Genomic DNA, 16,410 nt, shown 5'->3' on the forward strand with positions numbered 1-16,410 from the left:
CCAAAAGGTATCAAACGCCAGCTCCTGATCAAATCTTTTCTATCCCTTTAAAGTTTGTTTCGTGATTTTAGTCTTCACGTACAGAGACTTAAATCTTTGTATTAAATTGTTAGCAATCATAAATCGTAGACAGAATCTTCCACAAAAGATAAATACAATATAGTTTAACACCCTAGAACTCCTTAAAAAAATATATTTTGTTAAGGCTTCGTCATAATGTTAAAAATACTCAATACCACAACAAATTAATTAATTTTACATATGTAAACGTTGATAGTTGTATGCGTATTGTATTTTAATATATCTTCTGTATACATCTAGTCCTCAATATTTTCTGTGAACACAAATGCTTCTGTATACACTTTTTTGCAACTCACAGTAACTGAGAAATATTCTAAACTGGTGAACTGTTTTATAAATTTTTGCCATTATTTCTCAACCCGTGGTTAAAAAATTAGTGACTCGTGGATGAATCCAGATACAAAATTTAATCTAAATCGGACCACAGGTTTTGTCTGTAGCTCTGTATCTGGATCATACAAGTGTGTATTATATAACATGATCAAATCACATAGTCAAAATATGTTTTATTCTATAACTTTTAATTTAATTAAACATAAAAGTTATGCTCCCTCCATTTTTAAAGTATTCAGTCCAAAAATGTAATAAATTTACTTGTGCATACATATTTATTTCGTTTTAATAAATAATTGAGGTGATGCAATACACTTATGTAGGCAGTCGCAGCAGTCGAAGCCGGGCATAGCGCCTAGAGTTTCACGAACGCAAACCGCGCAACGAGTAGCTAAATGAGCCGTAGAGTAAGTGAGCCATCTAATATTTTGAAGAGGGTTCACTTACTCTACGGATCATTGTGCCAATGATCTGTAGTGTAAGTGAGCCATCTAATATTTTTCTGCAGGCTCGTATAGTATACGAGCCTATTCCTATAATTTATATTATTCATTATTTTGGCTCGTATACTATACGAGCCGATTCCTGAATTATCAAATAATTCGTAAGCTTGGCTCATAGTCACTATGATCTGTAGAGTAAGCGAACCTTCCTACTGTATTTTTAAATATAATACACGAGGCTCATAGGCACAATGATTTGTAGAGTAAGTGAACCCTCTTCATTTACTTTTTATTTTCGATAGGCTCGTATAGTATACGAGCCTGTAGTGCAAGTGAACCTTCAATATTATTTAAAAAGCTCGTATAGTCTATGATCTGTAGAGTAAGTGAGCTGTCCCCGTGTTGGTTAGTCTATGGTTAAATGTATTAACGTTTCTAAATTATAATAATGCTTTTACTTTATCTAAAAGTTATGTTGGCTATACCGAAGAAGTCTAGTTGTCTGATTTGATTTGGTATTTTTTTCTGTACAGTTCACAGTTGATAAGTTGGAGTTGTTGGTTGGTTCTGTGTTCTGTCGAATTTAGGTTTAGGATTAGGTTAAATTACGGAAAATGGCTGAGGAAGCTGCAGTCGAGAATTTAGCAATTTCAAGATTCTTTTGTCACAAATGCAACTTAGAAATCGGCCGCGTCCAACCAGTAAGTAATGAGTTTGTTTTTTAGATTACTAATTTTAAATTAGTGTTTGATGTCACCGATTAATTGTTGGAAGATCGTTTACCTTGACCAGTCTTAGAAAGGGGCCATAACAGACGTCATTTTGCTTTCAACCAAATGATTTACATACCTCAACGTAATTAATCTGATAACAGGTAACGCAAAAACTAGACTTAAAGCTTATTTTGCTTGGTAATTAAAGTTTAGTACCACAATGACGTGTCTATAGTGTAATGAATTCATTTGGAACAAATTTCAAAATTCATACTCTTAATGCTAAGGCCTATTATGACCTGAGAGTAGAGTTTGTAGTCAAGTTTTGTTCTGCAAATTACACATAACTAAGGTATTTTAATTTTTTTTTTTCATGAATAGGAACCTAAGTTAAATGACACCTTTTTACTATAAACTTAACTGCTCAGAGTTAAGCAAGCATCTCTGGCCTTAACTCTTAACAGTAACTTAGGGTCTTAGGTAGGTGTAGCCTACATTTTATAAATATTCATGAACTCAGAGGGCTCCTAGATCTTTATGTTGAACTTTGAATTAATTGGCTGAGCTTCGTTTACCTTTTTAATTAAGTACTAAATCTATATAAAATAGGCAAGCCACGATTTTTGTCGGCAGAACTCCTCTGTGGTTTCTCAACTGATTTTGTTTTAAGTTAGTTTATGGTTCATTGGAAAGATCTCATTGAGTAGATGTCATACAAGGTCTTACATGTTGAAAAAGTCCCCTGGGCTCTGCCCCATTGGCCTTTAAAGTTCCTATGTTATCATCATTTTTTGTTTACATTATGGTCAGCTGGATAATTTAATCACAGAGGATAAGCCTCCGGTAACCGGTCGTGGATTAGGCCTCCGGTAGTGACGTCACCGGGTTGTGGGGACCCGGAACGTCAAAACCACAATGATACGATCACGATGTACAGCCATCGGTGTTCGTGTTGTAGTGAATAGAGTGCTCGGCTGATATACAAGAGGTTCCTGGTTCGAATCCCATCGGTAATTTTAACTTTTTTTCAATGATTTTGCTTTGAATGCCATTTCTTCTTAACTGTCCATCTTTTGTTAGAATTTTTAGCATTTATAATTTGATTTTATGAACAGAATTTAACCTTCATTTGATTTCTTTATTATCAGCAAGTTTTGTTGGTTAGGTTAGGTTATGACAGTAACTGCTGGACGCCTAATCCACGTCCGGTTACCGGACGTGTAGGCCTATCCTCTGCGTAATTTAATTGCTGTTAACATTTTAAGTTTAACATTCACTGAAGAGAAAACCACTGAAAACACCGCTTCACAAGTGGCTGATAGACAGACCTGCTTACTCCTTGAAGGAATTACTCGAATCCGATCTGAATCATTAACTTGCACTAAATTCCTCATCATATTGTTAAGCACGGCACCCACTTAAATTAGGCTAAAATAAAAATTTTGTCATAGTCTCCTCTTAAACGCTGTTTCCTGCAATTTTACAGTCCATCTATAATATGTACTAAGCCATATTCTAAGCTACAGTCTAACCTTGATATAACGAACCTCGATATAAAGAATTCCTTGATATAACACATTTTTTTGAATCCCCTAGAACTCTCCATTAGACACCATGTATGTTTTACCTCTACATAACGAACAAACCATATCAATGACCTTGATTTAACAAATTTTTCATGATCCCGGCTAAAATAAGACACCTCAATATAAGGAATTTATCATTGTCAGAACCTCTACATAGCGAATTTAACCTCTACTTGAGGAATTGTCTGCGTCTCTCCCTCAATACAACGAACCCCCCACCAACATTATTGTTTTTGAAAAATCAGTTTCTTCATCAAATGAAATGGAAATGTGACGTCAACGCTTGCGCCAACATTCGTCTGCTCCGTTTACACATCACTGTCTGCTGTCGTCGCTGCGCGCTATGTTACAACTGAGAGAAAACAGATTTAATTCACTGAGGACTGATGACGACGTTAATGTTTAGTAAAATGTGATTGAGTGATAAAAGTAAGTATGGTGACTTGTACAATTTTTGGATGAAGAGAAACCTAAGAAAGAAAAAGAATAGGAGAACAAATCAAAGAGAAAGAATAGCAACATATATCTTTATCTTTACATTCCTTTTACGAGTGTTTTTATTATCTTTAAGTTGACTATGATTATACCCTTTTTATAACGACTTATCTAATATTTTATTATTTTCAATACGATTTGTTTACTACAATACGTGATTGGTGTACGAACTAAGGCAACACCAATGTTATAGTTGATGATTATTACAGTATTGACATTCCTCTGCTGTGATTTAAAACAGAACTGTAGCCTACCGGCCTATCACAAGCAGTAGCTTACAAAACTATCTAATGTTTTGTTTTGTTCTTTGCGTGTTTTATTGCTATACAATACAGTGTTTGGCTAGGTTTTAGGTGGGTTAGAGTAAGTTGTGATTTTAAACTTACAGTTTGTAACCTGTACCAAGGTCAAAGACTAGAAATGTCATGATTGCGTAATATTAAAGATCCCTACCCTTTAGTACCCCAGATAATCGAGGTTCTACTTTACAATGTAAACACTGTACTGTAAAGTATTGTAGCCTATGCTAATTTAATTGTGTTTTAATGAGGTCAAATTCCGACCCATCCCGACCTGATGCTGGTTCTGAACCTCAACTTTGTGAAATTCCTGCAAACCTAACCTCAATATAACGAACCTCATTTTAACGAAATCCTTGATATAATGAATACTCAGTTCGGCCCCTTCAGATTCGTTATAGGCCTACCGAGGTTGGACTGTACTAGCTGTACTAAGCACCAATTCTTGTACTAGTTTTAAGTTATATTATTGTATGACGCTATTGTATTTTCTTAATTAAACTAAAAATAAAGAATATTTTGATTTGATTTGATAAGTCAGAATTCAAGGAAATTCGTGATACACACATTTACTGACGTACCGTAGTTTAAATGAAATATTTACTAATCTGAATCTGGGTTTGCGTACATAAGTTATTATGATGGAAAAAGGCGAGAAATCCAGGGCAATTTGAAATGTTTAACCAAATAAGAAAAACTGAGTTGACACAATTTTACTATAGGCCTATTTCTTGATCAATCATCAAAAGAACCGATTTGTAAACTATGGAAACATCTAGGGATGTCATAGAAAACCTCCAAGTAGAAGAAATAGAGATAATGTTTTATTAAAAATTTTATCAAACCGTTGTTATAGCCTAGGCTACATAATGAAGAACACAACATTGGTTCCTAAAAAACCTACCTCTAATCTTGCTCCGTAAGCAGGAGCTCTGGACGTCATGCAACAGCGCTGAGCTATTGGACGTCGTGAAACTGGTAGTGGCTTTGGACGTGGTGCTACTTCTAAGTTTTTATGAGAATAAAGTGCACTGTTGCGCGACAACCAATCACATGTCATCCAAAGCTTGTTGAAAGACTAAGTTTCTTACAGTTGTGTAACGAGTTATTTTTCCTAGGGGGGTAAATATTTGCTATTTGGGCTGCGCGTCTGTTGAGGTAAGCAAGCGGCGGCGGCGAACCTGGCTAGCGCCCTTTGACTCGGCTTATCAGTTCGGATAAGCTTGGGTATCCTGGGACTACCGGATAGCCGAGAAGGACATTCGAGTCGTGGATCCCGGACAGTGAGGATAGTGTGGTGTCTTGTGGAGACGACTGGGTGGTGTACGTAGAGAGAAGTGTACGGTACGAGTGACAGTGAGTGTCGGTGTTAAGTTGGGTGTCGTGACCCACTTGTGGTGAGTGGACGACGTTTTATTCTATTTTGGTTAAGGAGTTGATATTATTAGTTTGATAATATTAATATCTATATAATTAATACGCTACATGAAACTTTGTCGGTTGAACTCTTCCGCCATTTCTTTGCCGATTTTACCCATTGACGTCTCATTGGAAAGAGCGTGTCGCGTAGATTTGCAAACTGGCTTACATTTACAACTTACATTTTTTTCAGTTTGTGTAAACATAACCTCCAAGACGGATCGCGTTAGTATGGTTGTATCTTAAATTTGCGTATTTATCGTTGTTTTTTGTCGCTATGACGGATCGTGTTAGCATGATTGTAACATAAATTTGTGCATTTATCGTTGTTTTGTGTAGCTATAATTTGTTTATTTATTGTTTTTTTTCTTCTTTTAAATGCTTTCGACGTGACGACAACGAAACATAGACAGGAGGCGTAATCGTGATAACGACCGCAGCTACAGAACAGTGGAGCGGGACAGTCAGCACCTGACCCTGGACAATCTCAACTATTAGGTTACAAATGCGCCCTAACACTACCCCAAAACGACTTTTCGTTCTCAATTGGCCCTCTATCAATGACCTGTGTTGCCTGTACAGCGAGGCAATTTGAGAAGGAGAAAACCGGCCGGAATGCTTTAGGTTTATCAATAACGAAGATAAACATGGACAACCTTATATGGCTATAAGTCAGGAAATGTTTGTAGAAAACATTAAAAAGCAATACCAGGTTATGAAATATGATATAAATTTACAGGAAATGTTGATTACTGTTATATACATCGTGAGTACCTCCATGAGTTACACACCGGTAATCTTTGAGTTGACTCTTTGAACTCATTGTAAATATGACTGTTATTCGTTTTGAAATAACTCCTGTAATACTTTGCAATTGCTCGAATTCGAGCAACATGTACACTAGTTTGGTTTTATTGCGAGAGTTAGAGTTGCAACCGTGCTGGTCAAAGCCTGACGGTAGTTAGGATTTATTTATTAGTCAGGAATAATATTAAAGTATATTCCTGACGGTTCTGGGCAGGTGCTAAAGCGCAAATAATATATTTGATTGAATGTAGTAGATATTATTTTGCGTTGTACCAAGAGTTAGTTACATTACTAATAACTCTGAGGCCCGACAAACCTAGGCTGAGGCTGCACGATTCAGCGTGCATAGTTGGAAGCACGTGGCCAGTAGGCTAGTAGCTAATATTATTAGCCTATTAACAGAAGCCCAGCTAAGTAATATAAAGTTGGTAGTAGCAGTAGCAGTAGTAGGGTTGTTATTGTTTAATCATTTGATTATTTTAATTTAACCGGAACAGCTTGTTCGGTAATCCAACACGTTATCTTGGTAGCTTGGATAGCGGAGTACCGGCTATCAGATAATATATTTATCTAGTGTTTGGAACGTATTTAATATTTATTTACCTGCTACTAAGTAGCTCAATAATTTAATAGTAGTGCAAGTGACATCTAGTTTTGCTTGTTTAGCTTGGTATTTATTGAGACCAGCTACTAGAGGTTTAGTCATTCTGCCTATAGTATACTTGTATTATTATATGGTATTGTTATTGAGTGAACCGTTTGATTCTTAGCTTGGGCAATAGAGTTGTGTATTGGATTATAGTGGCCTAGTAGACCCCGCCTATGGTGATAACTCGCGTTGTGGTTTTTATTGGCAAGTCATCGTGAAACTCACTGTGTTTTATGCACTCTGGGCTTAACTATTGGATGGTTAGAACGAAGCCCGATTTGCGTAGTCAGCAACGACCCCCTAGGAGTGTGGAGAATCGGCGTAGGCCTGGTGGTGATTATTGCACGTTTGTTTTGGTGACTTGTTTTTTACTTGTTCACAGTGCCGGTGTATGAGCCAGTCCTATACCGGTTAGACCCGGCTTTTGGCCTAGTGGTTTCCCTGACCTTATCGCAGACCCTGGAACTTTACCCAGCCAATGTAGGCTGAGCTATCCCCGGCAAACGTTTGCGACTGCACGCACTTTTAATTTTTTTTTTTCCAGTGCGTAGAAAGTAGCGTCGCAGTTGAAACTGTACTTTTGGACATGATGAGATTTGGACCTCGTGCAACAGTCGAATAGATTATTTGGATGTCGTGAGACAGCTCAAAAATTATATTTTGGACGTCACACTCAACATTCCCATGTCTTATCTAGCTATAGGCCTAAAAGCTTTTCTTGCTTTTGTATATATTGTGAATAAAGTATCTTTGAATTGAATTGTTCAAGATTACAGTTTATTTTTAGTCTAATATTCAAACGCTTTAATATGTCCTTTCAAAGTAAAACCCTAATTTTTTTTCAAGAGTGCATTGCCGAAACTCGTTGCTAGATTTGTTATTTCAAAGTCTAGTCTTCACCTAGAGACCGGAGATTTTTCTTCTAAATCTGTCGTACTAATGTCAATCTGCCTTCAAGGAATCCAAGTTGTTATTCCATGAAATTATTTATTTTAGGTATCATTAAATAGCTTGTTATTTAGCTTAGCACAGGGAAAAATTACATCACCTTTGACAAGTTGAAGAACATACGATTGATTGCTGTGTTATGCAGATTTTTCTCAAAAATATCAGTCCAAATTGCTTAATTTTCCTAGTCATACAAACTGGCAGCAATAAAAGCTATAATCTCTGTAAATTTATCCAAGCTATTTTATTTATCACAAGTTCCTATTGAATTTGTCAAACAATAAAACAAACTATCAAGTTGTAACATTTTAGGCCTATTTGGGGCCAAATGTTTTTGTGACAGTATTAAGTTATCACATAGTTAATAGTATGCCTATCTATGATATTGTAGATAACAACTATCTTACCTATATCATCTAGGAAACAAACACATAAGTCTTATCAATTGGGAAAGATAAAATGCATGTCCCGAGGCTTAAGCTCCTGGAGCAATGGAACAAGTTATTTGTGAGATTTGTCTCGCAGACTAGTCACTGTCCAGATCAGTTGCTTCGCTTAAATTTTGGTTTCTTTTAAATATTCTTCTTGTATCGTACTTCTAGTGTACCTAACTCATTTCTTTGTAATTATCATGGTAAGTAACTTTTTATTTGATGTTCAATAGGGAATCAGTTTGGAATAGTCGATAGCTGGAAGAAAAAAACAAATTTTTACCCAATAAAACCCCTCAAAAACACCCGTTCTCATAGTTAGATAATTCTGGTTTGAATAAACTTCTAGGTTTACCTGTTATTGTACCAAATTTCATAGAATCAGATCATTTTACTTGAGCTATCACACTAACAGACACTTGTCAAAACATTTTGTTTAATTATTTTAGGGTTAATTTAATAGTTTGTGCTTTACTGTTTGGTCATATTACTATGGGACGAGTTATTTTCGTTGATTATAGATTGTTTTATTTGGCTAAACAAGGTTTAAAAAAAACTGAATTAACAAGAAACAAATTGTTAATAAAAACAAGATCCTAGTGGCATTGAACGGAACTAACAATAAAATTGTCTTGAGGTAACCCATAAGGATGTTTTATGTCCGGTAAGGACAAATCTCCTAAGGGAGTATATTTTATCTATGGTATTACACTGTTTTAATTAGCTAATAAACCAATCTACCTAGTAACTTATACCGTTACCTCGTTCAAACCGAATGTTAGAATAATTTTACCATAGGCTATAGGAAACGGTATTTTATTTAAAATTAATAAATAGTTTATGGTTACCGTTACCAGGTTTAAAACTGTAAGAAAATGCTATTAATGCATATTTAAAAGCTCACATTAAACCACTTTTACTTACTGTACAGTAAAGAAGAGTAACTGTCTACTTGCTAACTATTTCAACATCAAGCAAGACAATTAGTGCAAATATAAAAACGGCGATTAACCCAATTAAATCCTGAATAATTAACATTGTAAGATAGTAAGTGTTATCCTTAACTGATTGTGGTTATCTTGGAATCACTATATAAGTAGGAGTGCCATGTGGTATACATCAGTATTGTAGTAGTTGGACTCAAGCAAACTTTGTAACTTGTTGCCGGACAAGAAGAGGGGGAGCCACAATGTCTGTTATTGTTGTTGTTGTTTCTGTCGTAGGACTACACGTGTCCAACATGTCAAAGTGGGTTCATTGAAGCTCTTGAAAACCAACCGGAACCAAGCGAGGAAAGCGACAGCGATATGGAAGTTGTTCAGCCATTTGATGTGAGTATTTATATATATATAATTAAAACATATTTAACGTTTTAAAAGAATGTTTTAAAAGTAGGCTTGATTTTACATTACTGATTGCTTATACCAAAGTAGCATTGCATTGCATGACATGTTTTTAGAAAATATGCTTCAAACAAACTGAAATATTCATTTCTGGGTGTCGCCTTCCGGATTAGGTAACAATTACAAATCTAGAGTTTAAATACCTTGATGCCAACGTAATCCTTGGTAGGCCTAGTCTTAATGGCTACAGGTTTCGACACACTTATGGTGTCATTGTTAAGCCTAGATGTGGTTGTCGCTCCTAGGAGATCGTCATTAAGTCTTCAAAACACATTAACGGGACGAATAAATAACAAAAACGAATACAAACAAACATTTTTACATACGAATAACACTGTATGGCCATACAACTCTCGGCACGGCTGCGAGTTCAGGGTGTAGGTCTAGACTGAATGTCGCCGTGTCCTTCCCCTATCTTCCTATACACCAAACATTTAGTTTTGGACTGTCCCTTTCATTTTCAATCACAATTCTGGGATTTTCAATGCTCCAAATTCTACAATTGTGTCTGTTAACCATCACACTTAAATGGAAGGTCGTCGAACTGCTATGGGGAATTGGGTTTCGTGAAACAATAAAATACATTGTGATTTATGTTGTAAACTTACCATTTCTGGTTTGTTATTGTATTGTATAATATCTGTATTTTTGTCAATCAGCAGCTGCGTTTAGGTGTTACCAACTTGAATAAAAACTTTATTAAACCCTTCAAAACAAGACATGCAAGTTAAGTGTGGCTCTAATGGTTTTCGTAAAGCTATTAAATCAAACCAAGACTTTGTGGACACCCGGTATAATGTGTAACACGAGTGCAAATTGCCTTTGCTGCACTCGAGAAAATTTTCATACTGCACACATTTTTAGTTCTTGCACATTGTGTGTAAACCTTTCTCTCGTGTGCAGCAAAGTGCCACTATTCCCACTAGTTACGTAAATAACTATTACCTACGACCGTTTTTTAAAGTAGCCATTTCAGTCCAGTTCTTAGAATTGAAAAGTTTCACTTTACAGCTGTTTACTTTCATATCCGCATAGTTTCATTTCATATCCGCATAGTTTTCTCATATCCACACAGGTAACGGACCAATGAGGTTCAAGTATTGAGAGAAAAGAATTAGAATTGTAATGCTTCGAACGTCAACTAATCAGCTGATCAGCTGATCAGTTGACCAATTTAATTGTTGATCCGACTTGTTCATGTTGATACTCGCGTATTCTTAATTAAGTTGGTGGAAGTCCAAAAATAAATGAAATATTTGCCGAATCGTACCAGATACAATATTATTTATGGTAAGAATGCTGCTAGCAATGTAATATTTAACGAAGTTTAACAAACACGTAATTACAGGAAATCAGCTGATTATACAACAAGTCGTTGCATCACTTTCAGTGGCAATGACAATACACGAAAACATAACCTCTCTAAAAAGTTATCATTAGTGATTGTTAGTAATTAAATCCAGATTGATAGTAATTAAAAAACGGTCGTAGGTAAAGTAGTGTACGCAACTCGCGTTAATAGTCTTTACGACACTCGTAGAAGTTTTTAAGGCACTCGCCAAGGCTCGTGCCTTAAATTTTCTACTTGTGTCGTAAAGACTCACTTAACGCAATCGTTGCGTAAACTACTATTTCCTACTATTGCTTTAAGATCACATTTCAACACCTGTAAACAGTACGCAAAACCGCCCATTTCCACTTTATTCACTCTCGCTCAATAAATAACTTAAAAAAAACAAACAACCTATATGACATTTTATTTATTTTATTACATTTAGATTATTTATTTAAAATTAATCTAGCTGATTTTCCCTTCCTCCAAGTCTAGATTTGTTCACTACTTTAGTGCATATGCACTTTACCATTAATTTTAATCAGCTGTTTTTACATTGTAACAGTCTAAATGTAAACAGAATTAGGCATTTGCCTTGTGAAGAAAAGTATCGTTCATAACTTGTACCAAAAGTGATTTCCCGGCACCAGCTCCAATTATTCCCGTCCTCAGCTACCAAGGACACTTCCCTGACACTCACTCTCTCCTGTTCAGCTTTGCGTCACGCATAAAAAATGAAATACGATTTTAATCATATGCCTTATGAGCATGATAAACAAGGATCTGGATTTACAGTAAATGTCATCTCACTATGGTTTCTTCAAAAGGCAACCTTTTCTGAAAAAAAAAAAACAACATCGAATTTGTTAAAATTAAATTTATGAACCAAACTAAAATTTAGCCTTGTATAATTTATTTTGCTACTAACCCAGTTTTCTGAGGATGCTCAAACTACCTGGTATGCTTGTTTTGTTTGCAGCTACTCAATGACATGCTCATCGGGCTCAGTGGTGGCTCTGGGGCGTACAGGAGGGGTAACCGAGGCCACAGGAACCGAGGCGAGCGCAGGAGGTCAGTTTGTTGTGCAACCTACAATTGTATACTCTTTGAAATTTTGGAAAAGTGTCTTACCATAATAATGCATACATACTTACATATCCTCCCCCGTTCCGGTTATCTCCGGGTCTGGGTGTTCACTAGGCCTAATCAAATCAACCTTTATTGTCACAAGAACGTTTGTAGACAGCATGGCTATAAAACGGGTGACGTTGTCAAATTATAATAAATGGTACATAGTAGGTCAATCTTAAATTCTAAAGTTAAAAATAAAAGGCTGACTTTGATTTTAAAAGTATTTTACAATAAATACTCACTAATATGGTAGTATTTTTTTTTTCTATTAAAAACTTTGACAAATTCTTTTTAATGTAATTGTATTGGCTATATTTTTTAAACCTGCTGGTTACTTATTGTAGAACTTCTTTCCCATGTAGGCCTATGTTGGTGTCTTTTCAATGAGACGCAGACAATGGATTGGTAACTGAAAATCTGTTTTGAACCTTTTATGTCTGTGGTCATTGTGATTTTAAAAGTTTTTATAATTAGATTGTACCATTACTAATGTTTTGAATCTGTATAAATTTGGAACAGTTAAGATTTTCAATTTCCTAAACAGTGATTTACAAGATTTCATAAAATTGAGAAAGTTATAACTTGGAAACTTTTTTTGTAATTTAAAAACTTTAGCTGAATCACAGGATAACCCCCAGAACTCAATCCCACAGTTCAAAATTGAAAAAAAAGAAAGCATGGTAAATATTAATTCTAGTTTTAAGGCCAAAGTTACGTAGTACTAGCATTTGATAACAGGCTGAATTTAGTTTACTAATAATATTATCAATACAGTTACTCCAAGAAAAATTTATATCCAGTTCCAAACCAAGGGATTTTGCACTGTTACTAAGTGGTATCAACTGATCCTGAAAGATGATTTCTGAATTGTAACCTTCTTTAGACTGAGCAGTACGAAAAAATTGTTGACTTTTATCTTGATTAAGTTTTAGTCCATTAGCTTTAAACCAGCTTGCCAATTCAAAGAAAGTTTGAGTAATTTTATACTCAAATTCACTATGAGACTTAATTGCAGTTGTGTCGAGCAGTGTAGTTGTCATATAAGATAATTTTTTATGAAAGATTTCTAGATAAATTATTTATATAGAAAAAAGAGAGCAAAGCCATCTCACAATGTCATTAACATGTGTTTCTGTTAAACTGGAGCTGAAAATAAGATGCTAGTTTTCCTCGTGTTCTGACAAAACATATGAATTATGTTAATTCAACGTTTTAACCTGAAACCCTTATCATATGAATTCTAACTTGCCTGATTTTCACGTAACACACTCAAGACTTATTGAGCCGACCGTCTAATCAAGCCATATACTTAAACCTTGCACTAATGGTTTTCTAAAATAAATGGTAGGTTACTAATTTAGTACATGGACTATCTGACATTTTATTCCTTTTCGTGTAGCTTTAAAAATGCTTTCTGAGTAATCCATTTCAGTATTTATAAATCTTAGTTCAGTGAATTGTAAAAAAAAACTGACTACTAAATACAGAGTTCATTAAAGCTTCCAGGTGTAGCCACTACAGTTGATGATATTTATCAAGCCATTTTGTAACTGAAATGTATTCATGTTTTTCAGGGGTGGGAGGGGCAGACAAGTTGTCCCATTTGAAAATCTGATCCAAGACTTCATCGTGAACCTGACAGAAGTCGGTCTTGGAGGGCTCGGTGTCACACCTAGGCCAAATGGACCTGTGTAAGTTGTTCATATTCAGAGGTGTTCTTTGCTTTTTCCTAAAATCTTGTATTTCAATAGTAAACCTGTGCTTTTATCAAGACAATGGTGAGCATTCATGTACTGAATACTTCAACTCCACCACTATTTGTAAAATGAGATTTTTTTTTGTTTCTGGACTTTTTAATAGACCTTATGGCTTTTTGGTGCATGAATAATATGTTTACAAAAAAAATGTGTAGATACATCTGAACCACTGTTTTGGAGTAGGCTATTATTTATGCACTAAGAAATTATTAGTAGTAGCACCATAGTAGCAGGCCTCCAAGTCGTCCTACTTTTCCTACTTTTCCTACTTTTTAGTAGGAAAGTAGGAAAAGTCCTACTTTTTACACATTTGTCCTACTTTCCTACTTTTTTATAAAAATTATGTCGATTTTGCGATATTTTATTACACTTATTAATGTTTACTTATCATTTATCAATATTTCCCAATGAGAAGTTTTTTCCTAAAAAATATGACGGACTGAGATAATTTTTTTATAAAACAATTTGTTAAATGATTTTAAATTTTAATTTATAAGTTCCAGTACCGGTAGTATCTGTATGGTTAATCTTATCAACATTGTTATTGGGTGAAAACATTTTAGCGAATTTCCCTATAGGGAAGTAGCTATTACCGTAGGTCTCATGGTAAGACCTAAGCCCGGGACCGATTTACTTTTTCATTTTGATGTCCCCAGAGGCCAAAAACACCATTCGTTCAAATTTTTATATATCTATATATATATATATATATATATATATAGATTTAAGTATGACACCTTTCGAGCACCTAACGGCTCGCTACGCCACCTTTTCGGGACCTGCAAGTCCCCGAGCCAGGTCCTCAAAAGGTCTATTTTCAGTCACAAAAACGACATTTTGAGGACTCTGTATATCCTGTCACGACGATTTTTACTTTTTGAGAACTTATACTATTTGGCGTAACTGCTCGCCGTGCCACCTTTTCGGGACCTGGAAGTCCCCGAGCCAGGTCGTCAAAAGGTACATTTTAAGTTATGAAAACGTCATTTTGAGGACTCGTGTATCCTGTCACGGCACTTTTTACTTTTTGAGGACTTAAAAAACTATTTTGCGAAAACACATTTCAAGGACCTGGAGAACTAATATACTACTGCTATTCTTAAGGAGTTATTTACTAGTAAGCTGATTGCAATTTAAATATACTTGTATATTATTTTTTTGTAATACCCCCGTGTGAAGAACACACTTTATGTGGCGTAATATTGTGGGTTATTTGTGACTAAATGAGATTTCAAAGTTATTTTATAAATTTTAAGTAACATTATAATAATTTATCTACCAATTAAGAATAAAAGTAATACACCCATTATAACTATTCCTATTATTACAAAAAAAGTTGTGTAAAACTCAGGCATCTACCCTATATTTATGTACTTTTTTATTTTGCTATTTATATGTATAATAACAACCATGCCTTTCAGCTATATTTGATTATAAATTTATTATATTCTATTAAAAGTGTGTCTTGACGTTTTAGGCAATATTTGACCAATTTCTACATTTTGTACATTGTCCTGGTAGAGCTGCCGATTTAGGCCAACTTTCAAAGTTTTATTTATTCTAAAATATTAGTTTCTGTGTCGATCTATATGTGTTTGGACCTGCATACCGTTGCACAACTGTACCGTTTATGCCCCTCGTTAAAATATACGTAACACGTATTACAATCTATGCCTTCTACACTAAAATAAAACATTCTATACTATTTTAACATTCCATTCTATAATACCATTTAGTATACCGTTTCACGCCCTATAATCAAAAATAAGGAAAAATCTAAAGATTGTTCACGTAATTATAATGCGTTATAGCATTTCAAAATTTCAACGGATTTCGTTTTGACAAATACACAATACAAATCAACTTACAAAATCACTATTTATCGCCCAAAAAGGTGAGTTTTGGTGTTAAGCCATATGTTTGTGTACCCTAGCTATCTATTTCTTTGACTTTGAAAGTCAACTAGTATGCCGTTATTGACCTACTGTATAAAACATACAGTTGGTTGTGTTGCTAGCCTAGAATGGGACGGGTGGCGTCGTCCTGTAATCCAGCTACTAGGAGGTCACGAATTGTGGATATTTATAGGCATGCACTGTGGATGTGATACTCCCTGGTGTGGATTAACGTCCGCACGAGTGAGTACTACGACTATCCGCAGTACTATCCTGATAATTACAGTAGACCAATTCGTATATACCAAGGAAAAAATGTGGTTCGGATTCCACTATAAACTGTAGGTCCCTTAGTTGCCGTTAGCTGTATGGGCTATTAATTAACAGCTGTGTCTAAGGAATGTCGGCCTCAGTCACTAACAAGACTACATGATCGCACCACTCATCATACACTCATACTCATACTCATACTTGGCTTAAAATACCTACTATGTATGGTCGCCATTTCATCGAACAGTATTAACAGTAGTTAGCGTTTCGGACTTCAGTGTGGGAGGGACGGTTTCAATCCCCGGCACATCCACAAAACGATAATGGGTTTGGACAGCTTTCCCTAAAAAGTGTTTGACTTCATACTTCATTACAACAATGCCACTGTCGTAGATGCGAGCAAAAAAATGGGAAATT

At 35.2% G+C, this 16,410-nt stretch overlaps 1 protein-coding gene across 2 annotated transcripts in view; it reads left to right on the forward strand.

Moving 5' to 3' along the window:
- The first annotated feature begins 1,401 nt into the window (after positions 1–1,401).
- LOC129002937 (E3 ubiquitin-protein ligase Iruka-like) overlaps positions 1,402–16,410 on the forward strand; it is a 44,343-nt gene continuing 29,334 nt past the window's right edge. For both annotated transcript variants that reach the window (XM_054431068.1, XM_054431069.1), the window contains exons 1-4: positions 1,402–1,558; positions 9,428–9,535; positions 11,920–12,011; positions 13,646–13,762. In XM_054431068.1, the coding sequence (XP_054287043.1) occupies positions 1,472–1,558; positions 9,428–9,535; positions 11,920–12,011; positions 13,646–13,762 (404 nt within the window). In that variant the 5' untranslated portion in view covers positions 1,402–1,471. The remainder of the gene's footprint in view (positions 1,559–9,427; positions 9,536–11,919; positions 12,012–13,645; positions 13,763–16,410) is intronic.

Source organism: Macrosteles quadrilineatus, unplaced genomic scaffold, assembly GCF_028750875.1.
Source record: "Macrosteles quadrilineatus isolate MER2022 unplaced genomic scaffold, UCM_ALF_1.0 Scaffold_9__3_contigs__length_116548681, whole genome shotgun sequence".
Classification (NCBI taxonomy): domain Eukaryota; kingdom Metazoa; phylum Arthropoda; class Insecta; order Hemiptera; family Cicadellidae; genus Macrosteles; species Macrosteles quadrilineatus.